This window comes from Sinocyclocheilus rhinocerous, unplaced genomic scaffold (assembly GCF_001515625.1).
Source record: "Sinocyclocheilus rhinocerous isolate Xijiao unplaced genomic scaffold, SAMN03320098_v1.1 scaffold1965, whole genome shotgun sequence".
NCBI lineage: Eukaryota > Metazoa > Chordata > Actinopteri > Cypriniformes > Cyprinidae > Sinocyclocheilus > Sinocyclocheilus rhinocerous.
In genome coordinates, this window is record NW_015625577.1 from 1,674,644 (window position 1) to 1,701,264 (window position 26,621).

Below are 26,621 nucleotides of genomic sequence, written 5' to 3' on the forward strand. Positions count from 1 at the left end.
CGCAAGTATGCGTTTCCCCCAGTGAGCCTTTTCGCAGTGAGACTCAGTGCAAGGTCAGGGAGGATGAGGAGCAGGTCTTACTGGTTGTGCCTTTCTGGCCCACCAGGACCTGGTTTCCGGAACTCATGCTCCTCGCGACAGCCCCTCCCTTGTGCATCCCCCTGAGACAGGACCTGCTCTCTCAGGGGCTCGGCACCATTTGGCACCCGCGGGACAGAAGACGGGACGTGGCAGGCCTAGCTGATCTGTCACCTGCGGTGGTTAACACGATCACTCAGGCTAGAGCTCCCTCTACGAGGCAAGCCTATGCACTGAAGTGGAGTCTGTTCGTGGACTGGTGTTCTTCTCGCCGAGAAGACCCCCGAATATGCACGATTGGAGTAGTGCTTTCCTGCAAGAAAGGTTGGAGCGTAGGCTGTCACCCTCCACCTTGAAAGTGTATGTGGCTGCTGTCGCAGCACATCACGATGCAGTGGACGGCCGGTCCCTGGGAAAGCACAATCTCATCGCCAGGGGTGCCAGAAGGTTGAATCCGCCTAGGCCACCCCTGGTGCCCTCCTGGGATCTCTCTACCGTCCTGGCTGGCATTCAGACGGATCCCTTTGAGCCGCTGGATTCAGTTGAGCTTAAATTCCTGTCTGCTAAGACAGCGCTCCTGACCGCGCTCACTTCCATCAAGAGGGTCGGGGACCTCCAAGCATTTTCGGTGAGCGAAAAGTGCCTTGTGTTCGGGCCGGCCTACTCTCACGTTGTCCTGAGACCCCGGCCTAGATACATGCCCAAGGTGACTGGTGTTCTTCTCGCCGAGAAGACCCCCGAATATGCACGATTGGAGTAGTGCTTTCCTGCAAGAAAGGTTGGAGCGTAGGCTGTCACCCTCCACCTTGAAAGTGTATCCGGTTTCTTCCCGTGTGTTGGGTAATAGGTAATTGGCGGGATGGACCGGCCAGTGTCACGCTAGCTGTGCCATTTCCCCTCACACGGGGATTGGGAAGGTTACGACCTTTGCGTAGCACCTGTCTGACATGCTGTGGCTTGTCAACACTTGCAACGCCATAGGGTTGTGATGGGGTTCAGGTTGTGGCGCTTTCCATGGACCCCTAATGTCGTCACGACATAACTCGAAGTGACCGACAGATAGGGAACGTCTCGGTTACGTACGTAACCCTCGTTCCCTGATGGAGGGAATGGACATGTTATGTCCCCATGCCACAACCTCAAACCATCGCTGGTTGTCAGGGACAAGTTCTCGGCTCCTCAGCATAAAACCTGATGAGTGGATGCACCTGTCGCCTATTTATACCCGTATGCACGGGGAGTGGCTCAGCATGCAAAATCCACTAGCCACATTTCATTGGCGTTTTCTCTTAATCAGAGAGGATTTGGGCTCCCAAGTAAGACCCCTAATGTCGTCACTACATAACGTCTCCATTCCCTCCATCAGGGAACGAGGGTTACATACATAACCGAGACGTTCTTCATGCTGTCATTACGGAAACACTACTTTGAACACAGTGTTGTGTCTGAAGTTATAAGCTGGGTAAACTAGGCCCAGTATTGAGTTAAGTTATCGTTGTTCTAAAGCTTGTGTAAGAAGGGTTATTTAAGGTTTCTGCACTCCATAAAAACATATTGCCTTTGCCTCTCTCAGATGTGAGTGTCATTCCAAGCTGCCTTTGTGAAAGTAACACTGTGATTTACTGTATAGTGACAATATTCTTTCTGTAATACTCCACCACCCACCAGAAGATTCTCAGGTTTGATGTCACGGTGAACAATGTTAAGGCTGTGCAGATATTTGATAGCGCTGGCGAGGTTATACAGCATCCCGCTGGCGTCCCGCTCTGTGTATTTGTTGGAGGAGGTGATGGCATCAAAGAGGTCGCCACCCTGTTCATGCACACACAATTTCAGGGACAATATCTGAACAGTCAAGTTTAATGCAATACAAAAAGCATTACTGAAAAGTAGTCAGTTTCTTATTATGTTTCTACAGTATCTACACTATGAGGTTTGTAAGAGTTAATGTTTTCAAAAGAAGTATCTTATGCTCACCAAGGCTGCATTTACTTGATCAAAAATACAGTAATTACAATAATATTATGAAATATTATTACAATTCAAAATAATAAATTTCTATTTTAATATATTTTAAAATGTAATTTATTCTGTAAAGGCAAAGCTGAATTTTCAGCATCCATTACTCCAGTCTTCAGTTTCACACGATTCTTCAGAAATCTTTCTAATTTGCTTATCTCCTGCTGAAGAAACAATTCTGATTAATAATAATAGGTCATGTTTTTGTGGAAACCATGATTAATCTTTTCTCAAGATTGTTTGATAAGTTTGAAATTTATGCGAAATAGAAATCTTTTGTAACATTACACAAACACAATTGTCTTTACTGTCACTTTTGATCAATTGAATGCATCCTTGCTGAATAAAATAATTAATTAAAAAAATAAAATAAAATTTAAAGAATGTATTGAGCTGAATGTTAGATGTTTCACCTTGACAAGCTCCATGACCATGTAGAGTTCACTATATGTGTCCATTTCTTCAATCAGCAGAACAATATTAGGATGCTTCACTCTCCGAAGAATGGACACCTCATTCTGGATCATGTGTTCCTGTGAGCCACAGATGTAACACAGATGATCTTGCATCATTATTTTGTGTGATATCAAAAAAGTGCAGTCGTCACTGAATAAGATTTTTTAGAAAACGTCTTACCTTCCCTCTGCATTTGCTCTTGTTAATGATCTTCAGAGCGTACTCTCGGCCTGTGGATCTCTCCACACACTCTCGGACCACAGCGAAGTTCCCATCGCCAATCATTCGTCCCACCTTGTACCTCTCGGCTATGGAAGCAGGAACCTGAGGACAATCCTCCATCAGCTCAGCTAGAAGAAAAGATTTGGAATGTATCATTCAGATGAAGATGATAAAACAATAATGATAAACTTTCATCAGAGTTTCCCAGGGCTCCTCACCTTCACTGCCCGGCCCATCGCCCTCATCCATGGAGCTGCACACCTTGGTGGAGGCCAGAGAGAGGGAGGAGCCACTGTGCTGAGAGCCCTGTCAGGGAAATTGAAGGGACATTTTACAACTTTTTTGGGGGGGTTAGTGAGAAGACTAACTCATTTTGTCATTGTCTTTTGAAATATTGTTAAACAAGTTATTATATAAACCATAAATTTTGTTGAAAGATCTGGCATATCATATTGTATTGGAAAGAATAACCTACAGTATAAAGGGCAAACTAAAGGACTACCATAAAATTTGGGATCTGTTTATACAGTTTCTGGAAAATAACCAAATATATGGCACAGGCAATAAATACCTCTCACTCTACTGATTGATATGCGTATATATGTTGTGCTTTTGTATTTGAAAATGTGTGGATATGTCCGTCTTAGCCTTTGTATAATAACTTCTTTACCTGTATAACTGAATTTTTGGGTGCATTGGGGGGTGGGGGTGGGGAGTTAAAATATATATAAAAATGTATTTTCTATTAATATTTTCATGTTATCATCAATGTCTTTTTTGCAATAAAAATGTGTTAAAAAACACACACATAAATGTTGATATTCTGTATTAAATAGACCCATATCTTAAAGGGACAGTACATCCAAAAATTTAAATTCAGTCATAATTTACTCACTCTCATGTCGTTCCAATCCTGTATACATTTCTTTCTTCTGATGACCATGAAATGAGATATTCTGAAGAATGTCAATAACCAAACAGTTTCAATTCCCATTGATTTTCATTGTATTTCCTGTCCATACAATGGAAGTCAAAAGAAAATGGACATTTTTCATTTCTAACATCCTTCAAAATGTCTTCTTTTGTGTTTCACAGAAGAAAGAAAGTTATACAGGTTTGAGGGTGAGTAAATGACAGAATTTCATTTTTGAATGGACTATCCCTTTAAACTGAGCAGAGGTACTGCAGAGGGAAATAAAGGTCAGTTTCTATGGAAACAGCTTGGGTGTGCTAAGAATATTCACGTCTGGAGCGGGGCAGGCGAGGTGAAATTCAGCGATGTTTAATCCACTGACACCATGACATATTTATTTTAACACACCATCGACCAAGAATGAACACATTTTCAGTCAGACTATATTAGCTGCACCGAATATTAATTCAAAAGGCTGTTCAGTTGAAACAATGTTGCATGTTTGTCTTCAGGCACTACATCTACATTTCGGAGAATTATCTGTAATAGAATTTTTCATTTTCAGCAGGTAACTATATTTAAAGCTATTTCTAGTCATCTTTGGCATGTGTATAGATTCTTGTATAGACACTACTGTTCGAAAGTTTGGGGCTGGTAAGATTTGATCAAATACAGCAAAACAATACTAATGTGACATTATTACAATTAAAAACAACTATTTTCTATGTGACTACACAAAAAAATAAATGTAATTTACAGTATTTCTGTGATGGCAAAGCTGCATTTTTAGCAGCCATTACTCCAGTAATTAAAAAATAATAATTCAGGATGAGCCCACCATTCTGACACTGTTGTGAGAATCAACTAGCTTTTTGAGAATATGCAGCTAAATGGAACAGTAAATGGAACAAATTTAACAGAATGTCAAAACTGTAATTTCATTTGTTTGAGCTACAGAACACAAGCAAATACATCTTCTTTAATACCATAAGTTAGCAAAGCAGAAAAACAGGGTAATGTTGACATGATTTAGGTTTATCAGAGAGAGAGTGGAAATGAAGCAGGCATACAGCCAGGTCAAGAAGCTTGTCTGTTATTGCTAGGATACATTTTGGGTGAATGTGGAATTATTTAGAACGGATGTGTTTAACTGCAATTCAGTGTGATTCAGACCTATATTGGCAAATTAAAGCACCTGAAATACAGAAAGATCAAGGTCAATCAGAAAGATAAAAGCATTTGATGGTTTTGCTTGATGCAGTGAAAGACATTGCAAATGTAGATAAGTTGCTTCCACTTTAAAGGCGTTTTAGTGCATTACAACAAATGCAGATGTTGTGAAAGGTTTTTGGAGTGACAGGTCTCACCCTTCGTCTCCTCAGACTGGCTGGACTGGTGGGAGATGGACTGGGGGATTTGCCTGACCGTGGGGTCGACAGCTGACTACCTGCTGTTCCGTTAGCTGAAATACAGAAAAACAGAATTCATATTCAGTTAATGTTGGAATATGAATCAAGGCAGGTTGGTAAATCTCATACATTTGATCAAGAATGAGATATTTCACCCCAAAATCAATTTGCAGGAAGAAAATGAAAGTTATTTTTAGGATCATTGCTTGGTTGCATTTGCTTAATTGTCATGAAAAAAAAAAAGTTCAAATTCTAAGCATTTAAAAAATAAAAAATTATATAATGTAATATATATTATATAACTTTTTTCCACTGAAAATACTTTAAGAAAATGAAGGTTTTAATGATAATTCCTTTGTTGCAATTAATAAATTGTCATGAAGATAATTGCAAAAAATATTATTTGTAATATTTTATATATTTTTTTTTTCTGCCCTGAAAATTATATACCTAAAAGATAAAATATATACTTAATAAATAATTAAAATATAATAAACTAATAATTAAATTAAAATATAATATTATTAAACAAAACTGTCAATATGACGGTATATACACAGTATAGATACAGGTAAGTACAGGCTACATCAGACTATGTTCAATAACTTATACAAGGAAGCTCAATATTTAAAAAAAAAAAGAAAAAAAGAAAAAAATATATATATGTGAAATATGAAGCATTATTATATCAAGCATTGACCACTAAAACACTTTCACTACAAATAGATCCTTTAATATTAGAAGCATACACATAATGCTTAGAAATATGATGAAAACAAGTATCACAGCCATGAAAAATCTGCAAAGCATAAATATTAACCCTTCATTCAGATACAATACCAAACTAAACAAAAAACTCATTTAATTCTTCTACACCACCTCAAGCAAGAAAAAAAATAAAATTCAAAATAGCTCACCTTTACGAACTTGCTGCACAAACCCATTTGTCCTAACTGCTAAAGAGTGCAGCAGGCTGCCAGAGCAAACTGCGATTCCTCCTGCGCTCATAGTGACTGTTAGGCAGCGAGAGTATGAATGACAATGGGAGAGGAGAAGAGGATGTATGTCTGCTGGCTGATCATAGGCAGCCTTCTACGCACACCTTGCGTCATAAACAGCCACAGAGGGAGGAGTTTAGCACATAAACATGCCATATTGTAGTTGCAGCTCTGTCTGTGTGGGTGACTCTAAAGATCTCCAAAAAGTTCTCACGGCAAAACACTGTGAAGGTGCTTCTGAACGGCATAAGTGCAGCCGAGCGGATGACGTGGTGTTTTGAGTGGATTTCTGAAGTATCTCAAGCACTGTGTGAATACAAATAAAGCTGTTTGAAGATCTGACTATGTTATGATTCAGAGATATGGCCACTAATATGATTTCTTTCAGAGCTCCTCAAAGCACATTAAGTAATATATAAATCCATCTCAGTCTCAGATATCAATGTTACTCTGTGTTTGTGTGTCACTGTGATCTGAATATCGTGCTCCCCTGGCCATCTGTGTACACTATCACAGCCTGACATAATTCAGCATGTGGAGAGAGTGAGAATGCATCATCGTGTTATTTTGGGGATGGGAAAACAGATTTGAAGGACTATCAGATCAGCCGTCATTCATGTGTGTAATTACCAAATGACAAACTTGGGGAAAACATTAGTCAGAGCTCATAGTGACAGGGAACAGCAGTGAGAACTTCACTTTCAAACTGGATCTCATTTCATATAATCACATATAGTTTCTGAGGGATGGATGTTGATGATTAGAGGGATTTTTTTAGTTTATACACTATAAAAATGGTCATGTAAAAGAATGTAAAAATGCTACAGTAAAACCTTGTTAATTAGTTAAACAGTAAGTTTCCTTAATCTATATATTGAAAAACTGTAATTAATGGGACGGTTCTTGTAATTTTAGCAAATGCCAGTTGGTAAATGTACAATTCAAAAGAACAAGCCAACTTATAATTTACAGTGAAAAGCCATAATATGTCTTTGATGCATCTTCTGATTAGAGGTGGGCCATATACCGGTAGACACAATAGACACAAACCTGTAGAATTTGTCAACCGCTTTTGTTGAATTTTGGCCGCTTTATACAGTAGGCGTTCAGTTAAATACACACACTTGTATGTCAAGATGCCCGTCTTTGCAAGTATCCTCGTAAACACCGTAATTTAGGTCTTAAGTGAAAGCAAACAGCTGAGAAAGAAAACACACGTGTAACAGATCCGAGCAGCTCTTAAAGTGACAGCAGTCTAATATTCCTGCTGTCTGTCATTCATGTTAATCAAACAACAAAAGAGAGAATATCTCTCACTGCTCTGCACTATTGTAACTTTAATTAGAAGATATATATATATATTTAATTGACACAGTGAATATGCAGTGTTTTTATACATTTGATTACTTTTATGTAGTATTTTCTTATTTATTTGTTCTACTGTAGTTTTTTTTTTTGTCCTATTGCTTGTAATTAGTTTCTTATTATTTAATCACTGACTGTTTACTTGTCTTCAGTGAGCTTGAGTTGTTTTTTTTTGTTTTGTTTTTTTATTTAGGCTAGTATTAGTTTTTTGTGATATTGACACTGGTGACAAGAATTATGACATTTCTATGGTATCAAAAATTGTGATATCAAAAAGACCTTATTTAAAGCAAATATAACTATATTGTGATATATATCATTACCATGAAATAAAAATACTCATATCGTTATATAAGATTTTGGGCATATCGTCCACCCCTACTTATATGATATTAATGATATAAATATGTTGTATATAATGATATACATAAATGTTTCACTCAGAAATAAGTAAAATGGGTGGTAAATATCATTTATGGTTGGTTTTAAACAAGCCACAATAAAAGCATGTTAAATAAAATATAAAAACAAAAAATAGAAATAAATCGACAGCCTTAATTAATCTACTAAATAAGTGGCTAGTGGTTCTGGTGGTATAATTATATATACTGTATAATTAATTTATACTGCAATCTCCACATGAATAGGAAAGGTTGTCAACAGATCTTGCAGACAGCTAAATTACACAACGACCAAACCACACAAGCACCCAATGTACTGTCCCAATGTTCTTGGGGTTCAACTTCAAGACACATGTCTGGAGACAAAAACAGACTCAGGACAGATACTGACTTTAACGGAGTCACTTAAAAGAAAAGTTAAATCTTAAACTGCATCATATGCTATGTGAAACTGATTAAAATATGTAGGCTACTTACATGAAAAACTATAAATTACATAAATAATATGTTAATTATATAAATTAAGATATAATATATGACATTAATATATAACATATTTAAACATATAAAGCAATATAAATAATAAATTTCATCCCATTCATTTATGATTAAGATATTGTGCTGACCTGAAACCTAGAGGGAAATGACTAATATCAGATTACATCAAACTTCAGTCCCTGATGTTCACAGTTTGGGAGCCACTATCCAGAAAATTAAGTAATATCCATATTTCATTACTTTTGCTTAGTCCACTATTATCTTTGACGCTAATATTTAGGAAAAATCTGAACAAAGGCACCAGCAAATATATTACCAGCCAAAGCATTTCTAATTGAAATATCTGTTAAAGATGTCTTCTTATAATAAAATTTAAATTTTATTTTAGCTAGCTGCCAAGGCAAAATGTTTTCAATTTCATTTAAACTAAAACTCATAAAAAAAAAAAAACGAAATTACTGAAACTTTATCTAAAATTAAAATGAAAACAAAACACATAAATATAATTTAATATATATATATCAATGACCCTAAAATAACACTAGTGCTGTTTGAATGAGCTTTCAGATAAATAAAAAACAATTACACTAGATTTCACTGCAAAAAATGGCTTATCTTACTTAGTATTTTTGTCTTGTTTCTAGTCAAAATATCTTAACTTTTACTAGATAAGCCAAATGACTTAAGATATTTAGTCTTGTTTCCAGGGGGAAAAACTAAATTAAGTGCATTTTGCTTAAAACAAGTAAAATTATCTGCCAGTGGGGTAAGTAAAATATTCTTTAAACAAGAGTATTTTACTTACCCCACTGGCAGATAATTTTACCTGTTTTAAGCAAAATGCACTTAATTTAGATTTTTTTTCCCCCCTGGAAACAAGACTAAATATCTTAAGTCATTTGGCTTACCTAGTCAAAGTATTTTGATTTAAGACTAGAAACGAGACAAAAATACTAAGTAAGATAAGCCATTTTTTGCAGTGTTGTTTGTCCAGACTGCATGGCAGATCTCTGCCCCGTGAGACATTCTGCCAGAGTTTGGAAGCGTTATATTTGTAATCAGGTACCTCTTTCCATATATCATTCACACTCATGCCTGGTAGCCAAACAAGTCTGTTCTCCCAAAACAACATTAGCAATATCCCTTGTAAACAATTTGGCCCAATCACCCAGTTTATGCCCACCTGTGTCGTTTCCACACTGTCAACCATTTGAGGTTGATACTCAGTACCGGCTCATTACAAAACAGCACACGCAGCGAGACGGTTCTGAGGACTCATTTTGTACCTGGCTGGAATACAAAATTTGAAGAACAGGCCCAAGCTGAAGCACAATAATCGTTCTGTTTTTGTTGTTGTTTTTGACATGTCTCTCTAAAGCTTACTGAGTGATGAAAGCCTGACCGGATGAAAGCCTGGTGTTTGCCTGGAACATCAACATCAGGAAGTGATGATTCATGCTCTATTCCAGGAAAAATAATGAAACCTAGATCAATCGGATGCTCAGGATAACATGTTGTGCAGTTTTTGTTCAGTTAGATATAGCTACAAACAATCCAATTTGAGAGGCCTCTGTTTAAACAGACAACACTCACTAGTGGACAAATGAGCCACAGCATCAAAATAAGCCAACAACTACATAAACAGTGTGTCACAAAAACAACTGTGACTACACTGCTGTCAGAACATCGCATGTGTAGAGTAACACTGCAAAATTGTGCCAATGTGTCATAAACAGTGAAGCATCCAGAACCCTGCTGAAAAAAAAAGCAGTCTAAGGTGGTCTAAGATGCAGGCCAGTTAGGTTTTAAAATAGTTAAGAGTGCAATTTCATCTAGCCAATTGCCTTATAAACTAGCTAAACACCATGCTTTTATAAGAGGAAAACATGAATAGAATAGAATAAAGGAGAACATAACAGAAGAAAACAACAGAGGAGAACATAAAAAGGATCATAATAAGAATAGAATGGAATAGAATAGAATAGAATAGAACAACAGAATGTATAATAATAAGAGTAGAGTAGAGTAGAGTAGAGTAGAATAGAATAGAATAAAGGAGAGTGGAATAAAGAAGTACAAAATAGAGGAGAACATAACAGATTAAAACATTCGAATAGAATAGAATAGAATAGAATAGAACAGCTGTAGATAACTGGATCATCACAAGAATAGAATCGAATAGAACAGGTAGAATAAAGGAGAACATAACAGGAGAATAGAATAGAACTGAAACAACAGAATATAATAAAATAGAATAGGACAGAATAAACTAGAAGAATACAACATAATGGATCATAATAAGAATAGAATAGAATAGAATAAATGAGAACAACAGATTAAAACATTTAAAAGAATAGAATAGAATAGAATAGGGTGGAACAACATAGAAGAGAACAGACAAAATAAGAACATAATAAGAATAGAACAAGACAATATAGAATAAAAATGTAATAGGACAGAATGAACTAGAAGAAAACAATAGAATGGATCATAATAAGAATAGAATAGAACAGAATAAAGGAGAACATAACAGATTAAAACCGAATAGAATTGAACCGAACAAAAGAGAACAGAACATAATAGAACACAATAGAATAAAATAGAATAGAGTAGAACAGAATAGAATAGAACAAATGAAAATAAATGGATTGTAATAAAGAATAGAATAGAATAGAATATTTTTACTATTCTAAAAATGGTTTGGCTGTTAGCAGTTTTAGAGTCTGCTTGAAGGTAGCAAATGAAACCATTCAGTACTGGGTGAGCTAAAATGGTTCAGTAATCTAATTATACATTATCTTAATCCATTCATCTAATCATCCACTGATGTAAAAGTTAGTTTTGTCATTACCAGAACTCTGCGAAAAGTTCCAGCTAAGCAGACAATTAGACTACATCAACACCAAACACAGGCATCACAGTGACTTGAACACTGCAACATCCCATTAAATGAATCTGTTCAGAGATGGAGAGATTGAGAATGCGTGACAGGTGTCAGCTAAATTAGTTCCCTAATTTGGGACATTACTCCTCAAACACAACTTCTGAGAATCAAAGAGATATGAAGATAATTAAGGCTACAAACTGCAACACTCCACACTCATCCATGGTTAAAAATGTACAACTTTGAATTCTGCGACTGCAATGAATCAACTAACAAGTACCCAGTTTAGATTTCATGAGTCACTCCTGCATGCATGAGTGTCAGCCTACTATACCCAACCTACAGTTTACAGCTACAGGAATGCTTTTAGAAGCATGATTAAATTAAACATCAGTCTGCTGTAAAGACCCATACCTGAGCTGCTGGAACCAGGGGACTTGCTCCTTCTTGACGGTCCACCACTGCGGGGAGAGCAGCGGCCCTGCATGGAAGAAATACGGCCAAAGGACTGCGACTTCACCACCCTGCATTCTGAGAAAGCAGCAAAAGACAAACAAATCTGAATTCAGTCTGCTTTTACTTCAGAGGCCTCAGCAAATTTTTCCCCCATCCAACTCTACACTATGAGCCTCCTGTCTCCGTAAAACACACTGAAGAACGTCTCATCTGTGTGGACGACCTGATGTCACCGCCGATCAATCTACCGCAACCTCAGTCTGACCCAAACATGTCAGTCTGACATACTGGAGGTCTGATCAGAGGAGATCTGACAGGCCGGTCTGCTCTCAGACCACATGCACAGAGTCAATATATCTATCAATAGGATTTTAAAATAGCTCATAGTCTGGTGCATGATACTGCATAGTAAATGTCAACAGTAATTAGTTTAGTTTAATAAAATTGGATAGTAATCAACTAATGTGATAATATTAGTTACAAATGTCATTAAATAATGGTGCTGCTAAATAAACATTTTACCTTAATATGTTATTTTGTTTACAAAAAGCAGCATTTTAAAAATGCAAAACATTTGCTGTTAATGTCACTAAAGCTTTAAAATTTATGCAAATGACAACACTGGCACTGACAGCAGGAAACAAATGCTGCAGCTAATTCATTAAAACAAACACCAGGGGAAGAGCTTATTATCAAAATTAAAATCCCAACTCTCAAATAATACAATATTAGACAAGATGTTTACTTGTCAGAACAGCTTATTTCAATCTATAAATCTAATTATTAATTACTACAACAGAATGTGAAGGACTAACTTTTAATAGTTATTGCAACCTAATATAATTTAGTCATGTAATTGAGGTCTGTGGAACAGCTGTTGTTGGTCCTAGGAAAACAAACAGTCACACTTTAAAAAGGGATGGACACATTATCCATTATCTTACCACTCTCATCCAACAGGAAGTCATCCTGGTAGCGGAACTTCTCGGGGCCGCAGGCAATAAATATATCATCTTCGCCAAAGAAGTCCTGAAGGCATGTCACCTACAGAATCAGCAGAGGTAGACTTATTATTCACCTAAACATTTAAATGTTTTTTTTTTAAAGTATCTTATGCTTACCAAGGCTACATTTATTTGATCAAAAATAGAGAAAATACAGGAATTAGAGGTCGAACGATTATTGGTGCCGATATTAAGCATTTTTATGGTTATCGGTATCAGTCATTTTCAAAACCGATTTGCCGATAAAATAATTTAAAGAAAGATTTTGACAGAAGTCTTGTTATTCTTAATTTTGACATTAATTGTAATTTTTAAACCAGACATATATATCGGTTAAAATATCGGTTATCAGTCTACTTGATCTGTAATAATCGGTATCAGCATCGGCCCTGAAAATCACATATCAGTCGACACCTAACAGGAATATTGTGAAATATTATTACATTTTAAAAGAATTGTTTTCAATTTTAATACATTTCAATTAGCGCTGTCAAATGATTAATCACGATTAATCAGATCCAAATTAAATGTTTTTGTTTACATAATATATGTGTGTGTACTGTGTTTATTTATTATGTATATATATCAATATATGTAATTAATTCCTGTGATGGCAAAGCTGAGTTTTCAGCATCATTACCCCAGTCTAAAGTGTAAAATAATCTGTCAGAAATCATTCCAATATGTCGATTTGCTGCTAAAGAAACATGTCTTATTATTATCAATGTTAAAAACTTGCTTATTTAATTTTTCAGGTTTCTTTGATGAATAAAAAAGTGCAGCATTTATTTGACATAGAAATCTTTTGTAACATTATAAATGTCTATACTTTTGATCAATTTAATTCGTCCTTGTTGAGTAAAAGCATCAACTATTATCTTACTGACCCCAAACTGTTATATGTATATTGTATGTATATACTGTATGTATTAGGGATGGGCATTCCAAGCAAAAATAATATTCGAAAATCGCTGGGTATTATTCGATTATTATTCGAAAATCGCACCCCCCATGCACGCACAAACACCCATAAACAGAGAGAGAGGGAGAGAGACGGGATTCACGCTTTCAATCTGTATGATAAACTGTTTAATTTAGAAGATAGGCTACCTTAACTCAAGCCATATAATGATTGTAACGTGCTGAAACATATTAATATAATAAACATTACCAAATGATGGCACTTATTCACATAACAGTCCGTCGATTAGCATAAATCAACTGCTTATAAGGCTAAGATATTTCCATTTAAAAAAATGGAGCCCCTAAAGGGAATAGATATGAGATGGGAGGAAAAAAATATACATTACTTCAATATCTTCTGTCGCAATTATATCATTGGGCAATTATAAACTGCGGCATCAGGGAGCCGTTATTAATATGCGGGGCATTGCAATCGCTTTTGAATGACTTTCACTTTTGAGATTTGCGATCACGTGTACGTACGGAGCAGCACTCTGCAGTACCACACATTTTACAAGATTATGTTTGTCAGTGCTGCTCAGGATCTGCAAATCATTCGCCATCATCCTATCAGTCATCTTTCCACTCTGTTTATGTGGTAAGTGAAATGTTATGTACTGTAATGTAACAGGCTACCGCTAGCAAGCGGCTAACCATGTCCCTTTAGTGGCTCCGTATAACGCGTTATTTGTTTTCCGCGCCTTTCTGAACATGGATTCAGCCACACCTCTAACCCAGTCGGGGGTGTTTGTGGTCCGCACAGAACTCTTATTTGACATTGTCCCAAGTTACTGTAACCGTTATATGCCACGCAAGTCTACAGTGTGCGAGTGAGACAATGGGTTCTTCTATTGTCTTTGACAGCTTTTAGGTGCGTTATTGGCAGCGCCACCCTTTGCTTACATGAACGCGTCACCACCGCATCAGCATGGAAGACATGGGGAAATTTTTTAAGACAATAATCACACAACCTATTCGATATTCTACAATTAAATCAACTAATCGAATATTTGAAAATCGTGACCCATCCCTAATATGTATATACAATTTTTTTGAGGTCCTAATACAGATAAATATATTCCATTTCAATATCATTCAGCTTCTAAATAGATGCATTTTCAAAAATAAATACAAACTACATAGCCTAAGTTGTAAAGATATTAGGCTAAATAAATAAATTAGGCTGAAATAGGCTGAATAAAATAATCCATTCATCTAAAGTCAATAATTCATGGCTCAGATGTAAGAGTCAATTTAATCAGCATCTCAAACCGTGTTTAGCATCCTCATTCTAAAGGTCAGTGATCAGTGATTCATACAGCTGCATGAATGAGAAGGCAGTTTAGCATCTCACTTTAATGTATCATTTACACATATCAATGAGAACATGTTGCTGTAGCAACAGTCACATCATCACCAAGATCAGAGTAAGATGATTCAGTCAGGTGTCAAAAAATGACCTAATGCTTTCACGCTCAGTGCAAAAAGAGTGAATGATCCAATATTCAGTGATATTACAGCAGTATAAATGGTATCACTGATGAAAGCGGCAAAAGTCGGGTAATAAGTCTGCTACTGTATGTGTGATCTTTTGTGTGCAATACAGCAGAGGGTTAGTTAGACCTAATATTTTAAAGGCGATACATCTGTTTTTGTTTCTGTGCAATGAAACTAGCTAAGGAATATAATGCAGTGATAAACTATACTTCAAATTAAATCCAAATTAATTCTTAGAGTCAATGAAACATAATTGCACATTAAATCAAAGACTATTTTGACAATGACAGATAGAGGACAAATCTATTGAAATTCAACAATTCGTTATGTATAAATGATGGTTGATTACTTCAGTGGTAAATATCCAAGTTAAGCCAGAGAGAGTCTTCATAATAAGCTCAATTTGCTGGTGTTTTGTTCTTGTTTTTGATTCATTTATTGCTCCACTAGAGAATTAGAATATAAGTGTAATTCTAAATGGTCATCAAATTGAGGAATACACTTTTAAGAACCAGATGGCGTAGAACAGTGAGTCCATTGCTGAATACTGACTGTCTGTGCTGTAAAACTTTAAAAGCAAGGGAATAAACTCTGTAGTCATTTTAATACAGTGGTAATATTCACATAGTCTTTTATGGCAAGATGGGAATCTGCAAAATCTGGCAGTCTGATCACAAGTTTTGTCTGTCAGATTGTGCACGAAATTTCATCTTGTGCCGCAGCACCACCTTCTGGAAAGCATGCAAACTCTCAAGAATAAAAAGAAATAGAGTTAGAACTAATAGGTACTGACTTATTAAAATAAAAAAATAATAATAATAATAAATCCAGTTTATTGATTTTTCCAAGCCACAAACTGAAGCAACCATATTTTACGAGATACATTATTAAACTGACTGTGTGGAAAGATGCAAAGCTTTACAGACATGATTATTTTTATTACCTTAATAAACATTCCATTTGCTTTCTTTAAATCATATACAAGTTTTAAATAAAAAAATGTATGTGTTAAAAAAAAAAGCAAAACTGTTTACTACAGTCTATGCCACAATGTCTACAGCCGTGATACTTGGTTTAAATATTTAAATACATTTACAAGAAAAAAAAAAAAAAAACCTGGAACCTAACAAGGCAAAAACTTCCATTGGCTGAAAATTACATGGCACAGAAAACCAAATAATAAATTTAAACATGCCATTTTCATCCAAGATCATTTCTCCTGATCACCACAAGATGGCACAGACACTTCATTTTGCAGCTGCCACCAACAAAGACTATAGAACTAATTCTTACAAGCAATACTTATTCTTCTTCTGCCCAAGACTTTAACATTTTCAGCATCTTTCTGCTCTTGAAGCTTCTGGACTCACCTGTCATATCTCAGCACCAAAATATCATAATAATATGAACGGGTTCATTTCAATTGGGACAGTATACAGAGGTAAACTTTAAAATCCTGATGACAACGCTCACATTTAGTTCAAAAAATGAAAAAGTCTAGTTTACCAGTAACATTCACACCAACGTCATTTACCTAATATGACATCAGACTACATCCAGATAAACAAAATTAAAGATCGGTCTGGAAAACTAGTCATTTTGCTTTGATTGCAAAGTCTAAATCTCCTGGCTTTAAGTCAGTCTCTTGGCAGGAAGAATTTGTACCAGGCAGGAGCTGTAAAACTCGAAAACATACTCAAATCTGATGAATTATGTTTTTAATCCATATCCGCCATCTGAAGTAGTGACTAAAACTGGCTCTACATGTAAAGAAAATTGGATTGAAGTGAAACGATGCCAGGATACGATGTACTCCATTCCTTCCTAAACCTCTTAAAATATAGCAAAGCGTTTTTCTGACCTCAGTTAACTTTGTTGACTTTATGTTCTAAAAGTTAAAAGATAGCAGCAAGTAGCTGGTCCACAAACAGTAACTGTGTTCAGAATGAAATAACTGGTCAGGAATATTCAGTTATCCATTACTGTAAGCAACATCTATGAGGATTTATCATAAATAAATCAGGGCGATACAGAGATATGACCTTCTCTGAGGTTCCATAATTGTGATTAACAGCTGCATGCTAAAGTTAATGAGCACCTCCTGCAGGTTTATGTCCTGTTTGACAGGAAGCTTTTTACTGGGGTTTCCTCTCAATGCATTACTCGGATGCGGTTCATCTGTGAAGCCATTACTGACACTTATCTACAGATCCGTAATGCAGAAATACATAGTACACAAAGCCTTTATGAGTTTGGGATAAGATCTTTTGACTAAATGAAGCTTTTTCTTTTCACCAAGTCATGAAGCAGAGTGTGTAATTCGACAAACCCTACTTGCAAGCATTCATGCATAGATCGCAATATCCAGATCAGCTGCCTTCTTATTTTTCATATTTCATAAGGCTATTTGTCTCCTGCATAAATATGGGTGTTACGAACTGATGCACATGAATAATTCACTAGATTTTCAAGGATTCTGTTAAAGGGAAGATTTTCTGTTGCTTGAAACCACAAACTCATTCATAATAATCAATATCAATGTACACAAATACAAAAAATATATATTTAATTCCATTTCATTACTGAATACAAATTGCATGGCAAAAATTGTAGTTAGTAAAGTAATCCATTACATTACACATTTTAGGTAATATAATCTCACTGTTGTTTGATTACTTTTAGATTACTTTTAAAAATATATATTCCATTCTTTGTAATCAACAACATGAGAAGGATCTGCAGAGGGAGGACATTTTAAAAGATAGAAACAATTAGAGAGAATAAATTATGAAAAATGTACTGTCATAATGTAATCAGTAAAAAGTAGCTGTAGTCTGATTATGAGCATTTTAAAATGTAATACAATCTAAACACAGGTATTTAATTTTTGGAATCTGATTACGTAATCCAGATTACATATAATCACTTACTACCCAGCACTGCAAATATTATGTATGTGTGATTCTCTGTCTGTCTGTGTGTGTGTGTGTGTGTGTGTGTGTTACATCTCAAAACATGAATAATGGTACTGACTGATAGCACAAACTAGGCCTTGATGTATTGGATAATTGATAGTCTTTCACACTGTGCTGTCCCAAATTTTCATTACACTGAGACATATGCTATCACAGTGTTAGATCACCTGTGTGGGGGTTGTCTCCCATTTCACCAGGAAGGATTTTTCTCAGGAAATACATTAGCATATTTGCTAGAAATAGTCTGTCTGGGTTCTGAGGTTGAGTGGGGGCAGCACAGCAGCGGATCTGTCATTGGAAGCATAAGGGAAATCCAGGACAGGTTGACAAAGTGCACAGACTAGATGCTGAGAGGAAAATTGGATTAAGTGAAATGTAATCTACCATTATTATGTTATCATAAGGAGACTGCATTTCTTTTTGTTTTGGTTGAAAGTATGTGCAAATTAATCTGGTTTCTTTTATTGAATACGGTTTAAACTATCATCACTGCTGTATTGAAGGATGCTAGCAGCACAGCCTTAAACAAACTCACCCAAAATAAAAATGCAGTTATTATTTACTCACTCTCATGTAATTCCAAACCCATATTTGTTCTGTGGAACACAAAAGGAGGATTCTGAAGAACATTCACATAGTTCTTTTCCATTCAGCTGTCTATAGTGACCTTAGGCAAACTAAAAAGCAGTATACAATGCTTTAAAAGCAGCAATACATTAAATAGACATATATTAGTCATATATTTAAACTATTATTCAGTGATTACCTTGACAGCAACACTCAAAACAAATATGGCACATTTACTCTTAAAGGGGTCATGAACAAAGCAATAGTGACCGCGCAATAAAAACAGTCACTCACACTTTGTTGCGACATTACTGTCGGATCCAATATACACTCTTAAAAATAAAGGTGCTTCATGATGCCATAGAAGAACCTTTTTGTCTAAATGGTTCCATAAAGGACCTTTAACATCTGAAGAACCTTTCTGTTTCACAAAAGGTTCTTTGTGGCGAAAGAAGGTTCTTCAGATTACAAAAAGGTAAGAAAGAGATGGTTCTTTAAAGAACCTTTGACTGAATGGTTCTTTGTGGAACCAAAAATGGTTCTTCTATGGCATCGCTTGAAGAACCTTTTGAAGCACCTTTATTTTTAAGAGTGTAGTCGGCACAGCATCATCTTTTAGTTTCAATATTTTTGAAAATCCTGTATCAAATTGTGCTTTGTTTATAAACGGATCTGCAGTAAATTGACCAAAAGGACCAAGCTCTTACTGATGTGGTCTGGAACTTCATTAAAAATAAAGTTCATCCACTCTTTCCTAATGTTAGGATCGGAAGGAAGGTTTTACCACAATTTGGCACTGAACAGTGTTTTGTTGTTTTCTGAGTTATCTTTATCATTTGGTTTCTGTGTAGACCTGCGTTTGCCGCTCTCATTATTTACACTACATGTGCGAATCGGTGGGTGGGGCTAAACAGGCAGCGTTGTAGAAGCAGGCGTTGATCATCTTCTGTGGAGGTGGTGTTTAGCCACACTATTAAGTGCCACATTCCACAAGCTGATGTTTTGGCAGATTGGCTTCAATGTAAGCTGTTTTTAGACTAACGAGAAAGTTTTGAGTTCTGAAACTTACAGAATGTTTTTACAGTAAAATGACCACATATATGTCAAAAGATCAAGGGAATTTGATTTCTCAGTTCATGACCCCTTTAAGGTCTCCCCTTCATCTACAATACTGTATGTGCTACTATAATTCAACCCGCCACCCGCTGAGACTTAGAGACCGAGCAATTACAGTAAAAAAAAAAAGCCAGATTCTTCTACAGCAGACATCTGTGCATTATCATCTGCCACAAAGCAAAATAAAATGTGGGTTTTCCTAAAATGAGCCAGTACAATATGGATAATTTCCCTGCCATAGAACTGAACCAGATCTACATATTCAGTAGTGCAGGAAAGGCAAGCCAAACACGGTAAGATGGTGTGGCTGGGAGAGAATTGATTTCCTCTCAGCATGGACTCAGTGACACAGCAGCAGCAGCGCAGGCCGCCACATGTCCCAGCAATACCCCACAGAGCATCGATCTGGACAGACTCCCGCTGTTAATACTCAGAAGCTGTCATCGGGCAAACGCAGCCAGCCTGTGCTCACCGATGCCATTCAGGACCTCTTAAACACAGGTTAGAAACACATGGGCAAGACTGTGGTGGGGAATCTTTAAAGGGGTCATATGATGCGATTTCATTTTTTCCTTTCTCTTTAGAGTGTTACTGGTAAAGTTATAAATTATTAGTAGGCATTATTTTGAATAAATACTTACAAAAAATAAAAAAGGAAAAGTCTGACATGGTTTACTCGATTGAGGAATTTCACTGTTAAATATCAATAAGTGACTATGTTTAAGTGGGGCGCAATTGCATTGACAAAAGACCATAAGCAAATTATGTCTAATGTATGATATCTACACCATCAAAATACTTCCTGTGTTGGGTAAAAGCATCCTGGAGAATTATCATTTATTATTGACAGGTTTATGAGGTGGAGATGTACCATTAGAGTTAACCCTGAACTACTTCTGCATGATAGTGTTTTCAGAAGATGAAAAATCACTTCAGAAAGTTTGCAGTCCTGCAGGTGACACTTGTGGTACTTCCTTACAGCAGTTATTTTAGTACCATTGATCAGGTGCACTGCTACGATTTCTGGGCCCCCTTGACAGCATATTCACTCAGGCCCCAACCAGTATTTAAGACCTGAGATATTTATTTAAACATTTTTGTCTTAGTTAACAACAATAACCCTGACCTATAGACTACAGAGGGCTTCTTTTCAAGAATGCCTGTTATGTTCAGCTTTTCAGATTTTAATGATTCAGTAATTACACATCACTGAAAAGTCACAAAAATGGTCACAGGTCAAAAGGTGTGGAATAACTGCTTTAAACAAAACAAAGTACAGTACAAACCAAACTGATTCTTAATGTCAACCCATGCATTTATGTCAGCTATACTTCTGTGCTTGATTTTCGAAATGGCAGCACTGTTTGGACTGAAAGGGCTCTTCATGTTTCGCAGTGATTGCAAGAGGTGACCTTTCATGAGGAAACTGAACTGCCTATTGAGGTGCATTACATAAGTCCAGCAGTGGCAGATAATGAGTAATGACTCGCTCCATAAATGAAAGTCAGCGTGTTGCAGTGTTACTCACACACCCACATGTCACTGCATGGGTTTACACTGGAGCCAGCAAAGTGTCAGGACGGATTGCACTGTATATTGACACGGCTTACAGACCTAACCAGGTCTGTGTTCTGACATCATTCAAACCAACGGGTCAGTGTTAGGCTGGTCAGGTTCAGCAGCACCCATTGCTGGTAGATGGTGTAACTATTTTCATATTTGATTATATTATTAGTTCTTGGATTTTATAGAATTTGGATCTCAGATAATGAATTATGAGGTAATTTCAGAAGAATGAAATTAATGAAACATCTGATTTAAAAACACCTAGAAGTGCAAACAAATGACCCAAGCACCAAAGGCTTTAAGTCAAACACATTTGCTGATTAGAGTCATATGATTTCAAAGATGCGGAATCAGAATACGGTCATAAAAATGGAAAACGTGGAATCCAGTCATAAAAATTACATTTACAGTAATTGAATGTCATCTAATTGGGCGAATTTTAGATGTTTAAAATTTTTAACAGTTGTGCAGCACTTTGTTTGCCAAAAATGAAACGAACTGTAATATTTTTATTTGATTACATTTTAAAAGATTAATTAAATTGATAATGTTTATGCCTTAATTTTTTACCATCGTTTTTGATTATATATATTTGTATTAAATTATAAATCCAGAAAAAATAAAACAAAAAACACACGACTTGTTAAAAGATATCATAGGGCTTTATTACTGTAAACAATAATAATAATAATAATAAATTAATAAATTGTTAAAGTTTTATGAATTCAATTGAGTATGCATGCTTTTAAATGTATTTTCACCCATAAAATGGAATCCAGAAAAATTTAAATGGAAAGCACAGAATTTGGGGAAAATAAAACTGAATTTTGGAAAAATGTAATATATTTCATAGAGAAAAAATTTCAATACATTTTTTGTTAAATTATATATAGTTTCATGATTTCAATGAATTAGACATGCTTTTTGGTTACTAAAATGAAATTTTACCAAAAATTAAAACAGTATCCAGAAATATCAAAAACAGGAAAAATAAAATTTAATTTGGGAAAAATAAAATGGAATTAAAAAAAAAAAAATTCAATGGATTTCATAGGGTCCTCGGCCGAGTTGAGAAATGCCACACCTCGGCCGAGGGCAATTACTGTATGTAGCCCTAGTGCTCTTTACAAGCAGGACATCCGGTGGGTAAATGCCTTACTCAACCCCTCCAGAATCAAAGACGCTTAAGCTGAAACTGACACAAGCAGAAAGAAGATCACCGATGAAACATTCCTCCCATCCCGCACAGCCGCTGCTCAGCCCTTTATGAGCATGACCGCCTGTGGAAATCACATCAGTGTGGAAGCTAATATGTGAATGAAAGAGCTCTCTTAGCCTTTAAGCTAATATTTATGGCACAGACGACAGGAGACACATGCCACCCATGGGAATTAGAGGAGAAATGCCTGTCTGTCTATCCTCAGGCTGTCTCACATGATAAGAATAAGCTTACATTAAGAAGCCACATCACCACAAAACACTTCAAAAAATGGTGGATTATGATTATAACTAGAGATCACTTCACTGTGCAAATATGAAAGAAACTAATGTTTCTTTATTGCTGGCAGATTAGTAGTAAAGTAAGTCTGCTATATAAGGGCAGAGCCACTGAGGATGCAGTGGATTAGTTTTGTTTTTGATGTTTTGTTTTGTTTTGTTTTGATACACACACACACACACACACACACAAAAAAACGGAAGGGAGGGATGGGGATGGGGATGGGGAGAAATCCACCGAAACAGATGACTGTGAACAGAACTGTTTTTGACAAGGTAAAAACAGGAGTTGTTTTACACGAGTAAAAAAAAATGAAATAAAATAAGTTGAATTTAAGAAAACTAAAATAAAAATAAATTAAAGCTAAATATAAGTATTACAAAATAAGAAAATTACTATATAAATAAATGTATAGCTCATTCAAAATCGTAATACTATAATAGTATAACACTGAACCAGAATAAATACCACAAGCACTCCTAATACATGCATATCAAACTATCTACTCAGACCAGATCAAAATTTTCTTTTATAAATAGAATTGGATCACAGCATTAAATAAATGTTTTGTTGTTACATTCTGAAGCAGAGAGCACCTCATCTACTTTATGTTTGTTTGAAAGTAAAGTTTCAAAGTAGTCCCAGCGTTTAACTTACAGCACAGCTCATTTTTGGCTCATTACCACCAACTTCTAACACAAACAAGTACAGCTCTAGCAACTCTAAATATGGTTTCACCAAATAACTGAGCAAAAAAGCAGGGCACTGAAGAGGGAGAGAGTGAGGAACAGACTGACCTCTTTGAGATGATGACGCATGATCAACCTCACCTTTAGAAAAACCAAGGCGTTCAAAAACATCTTGTTTGACTAAGGTAACAGTCAGGAGGCTTCGCTTTGCTTTATTTAAAACTGAAGGGTGTAATTTCTGCACCACAAACATCTCTGATCCACGGGCTTCTGACAAATAAAGACTGCTTATATAGTGAGTCCACTGATCTATCCAAATAGTACTTTCAACCAAACAATAGTATCATTATTACTGCATCCAACAACACAAAAGTTCACGTATCTACTTGAAACGCCCACTGTACCTACCATTTTACCATCCACCGTATAAAGCCTCTTGACCGCTCCAGAGTCCAGTTTGATGGCATCTGTGATATCCGTGAGAACCTGCTCAAACGAGTGGGCCGTCTTCTTGTTGAGAAGGATACGCACGGCTTTCCGAGGCTTTACCCCACTGCGGATTATGGTCACCAGTTTGGGTCGGATGAAATCCTTGTTATCCTTGGTTTCCATAGAACCAGCCTTGGCGCTGGCCAGAGAGGTGGGTGCTCGTGCCGATGCTGCGGTCCTGACGTTGACTGACCAGTTAGGGTTGACGTTCTTAGTGTATTCCAGATCCTTGTAAGGCTCAATTGATCCACATACATAACTCTCCCCTGTGATACAAAATAATATGAGAAATAACCAGTGAGTGTCTCTGAGTTGTAAACTTGAACTTGTAAATTGGTTCGAACAATTTATGAATTTGACTGATTCGGTTGTCACTAATAGTTTTTCATAAAACGTTCATAAAATGTGTCTGAGTGATTTTTTTTTTTTTTTTTTTTTTTTTTTTAAGTATGAATGACTCATTTACGATAAATGAATCATTCAGTCTGGTTTTGTGAACTGGTTCAAACATTTCAATAAAACTCTTTGACTCAAAACAAAGAGTTCACAATTTCACTGCTAATTGCACTGTTAAATTCCCATTTTCAAGTTCCCCAGAAGAAAGAAAGTCATATGGGTTTGGAACAACATGAAGGGTAGAAAATGTATTTTTTGGTGAACTATTAATTTAATGAGGCTTTCCTACAACTTTAGAGAACATCTTGCACTCTAAAAATGACTTTCCATGTTTATTATCATATGAGAACATAGAAGAAAATCCATAAATTTGCCCACATGTGAGTTTAAGACAGTCAATGGGCATAACAGCTCCTTATAATAGTCCATAATGACGGAGAGGTCACACAGTCAAGGTTAAGTGCACGGCAGAGACTGAAATCACCTCCATCTCACTCATTTACATTCATTCTACCCCTGGCAGCACTGAGAATTAATGAATGAATGAATGGGTGTCCTACATAAAAAGGCACCACTGAGATGCCGCTGCTACAATTTCAAAATCAAATCAGAGTCATTTAACACATAATTCAAGGACAGACTTAGATGTAATGATTTCAGTTCTCGGGTTTGATTTATTGGTCAACACTGAGAGGAAGGGAGTGGTATAGAGATGCAGAAGCTGTTAGATATTAATGAGCATTTTAAAATGACTATTGGTTTAAATCACAGGGCTCTCTGATATCCGCTCACAGACAATGCAAGCTTGATCCTTGTTCAGTACTACAAACCGCATGCTCTGTTTGGGGTGTCAGAGACCCCAGATATGAAGCATGACTAATGCAATGACTTTCCACATAGTAGATTCTCAGATGGGTGTACACAGTACATATATTATGTGTTATTATGTGCTATTAAGTGCTTACTATGTGATATGATGTGCTTATTTTCTGAAAATGTACTCACACTCAGGCCAACCAAGATGTCCAAGAAAACAGATTTGGAGAAATTTAGCATTACATCACTTGCTCACTAATGAATCCTTTGCAGTGAATAGGTGCCGTAAGAATGAGAGTTCAAACAGCTGATAAAAGCATCACAATAATCCACATATGGAATAGGTGCCGTCAGAATGAGAGTTCAAACAGCTGATAAAAGCATCACAATAATCCACATATGATTTGTAGTCATCAACATAACTACAGCCCATCAGTTAACATCTTGTAGAGACAAGTTGTGTGAGTAATAAAAAAACTAATCACCATTAAGACATTTTTAACTTCAAACCATTGCTTACAGCTAAAATATGAGTCCTCTATCCACAATATTGCTTTCTTCAGTGAAAAAGTTGCCTCATCTAAATCAGGAGAGAATTGAGCACAGATCAGGCTTTCTACAGCTCTCATCAGTGGATATATCAGTGAATTTTGATGTGAGAGGACAACAGGGAAGGGACTTTCGCTGAAGAAAGCAATATTATGGATTATGGAGTTGTATTTTGGCCAGAAGCGATGGTTTAAAGTTAAAACGTCTTAATGATAAATTTGTTTCTTACAACCACACAGCTTTTCACTTCACAAGATGATAATTGATGGTCTGGAGTTGTGTGGATTACTTGTGGATTATTGTGATGCTTTTATCAGCTGTTTGGACTCTCTTTCTGACGGCACCTATTCACTGCAGAGGATCCATTGGCAAGCAAGTGATGTAATGCTAAATTTATCTAAATCCGTTCCGAAGAAAAGACAAACTCATCTACATTTTGGATGGCCTAAGGGAGAGTTAATTTTCAGCAAATAGTAAAAAAATTTTGATGAACTGTTCCTTTAATGAGTTTCGATTAAAATAATTTTAGTAAAATAAAGGTTAATTTCAAAATAACTAATTTCATTTTTACACATCACATTTGGGGTCTCTGGGACAGTACACAGACTGTCATTCAAGGAATAAGCTGAATCTTTATGGCTTTTGATAGCATCAGAATGATAATGCACTACTGGAGAGTCTCATTTTAAGATAGTAGCTGGTGATTTAAGATGTTCAATAGCGTGTTCAATCTTGTAGACCATCTAGTACCAGCATTAAACCAGCTACAAGCAGGTCGTCAGATTTTAAAGTGGTCT

The 26,621-nt window shown here is 36.1% G+C and overlaps 1 protein-coding gene across 3 annotated transcripts in view; it reads right to left on the minus strand.

The window, feature by feature from the left end:
• The window catches only part of LOC107752421 (serine/threonine-protein kinase DCLK1-like), a 35,694-nt gene that overhangs the window by 7,674 nt on the left and 1,399 nt on the right, over positions 1 to 26,621 (minus strand). For all 3 annotated transcript variants that reach the window (XM_016568377.1, XM_016568385.1, XM_016568393.1), the window contains 8 exons: positions 23,983 to 24,329; positions 12,644 to 12,743; positions 11,658 to 11,774; positions 5,056 to 5,150; positions 2,994 to 3,081; positions 2,734 to 2,903; positions 2,511 to 2,630; positions 1,744 to 1,890 (listed from right to left, as the gene is read on the minus strand). In XM_016568377.1, the coding sequence (XP_016423863.1) occupies positions 1,744 to 1,890; positions 2,511 to 2,630; positions 2,734 to 2,903; positions 2,994 to 3,081; positions 5,056 to 5,150; positions 11,658 to 11,774; positions 12,644 to 12,743; positions 23,983 to 24,329 (1,184 nt within the window). The remainder of the gene's footprint in view (positions 1 to 1,743; positions 1,891 to 2,510; positions 2,631 to 2,733; positions 2,904 to 2,993; positions 3,082 to 5,055; positions 5,151 to 11,657; positions 11,775 to 12,643; positions 12,744 to 23,982; positions 24,330 to 26,621) is intronic.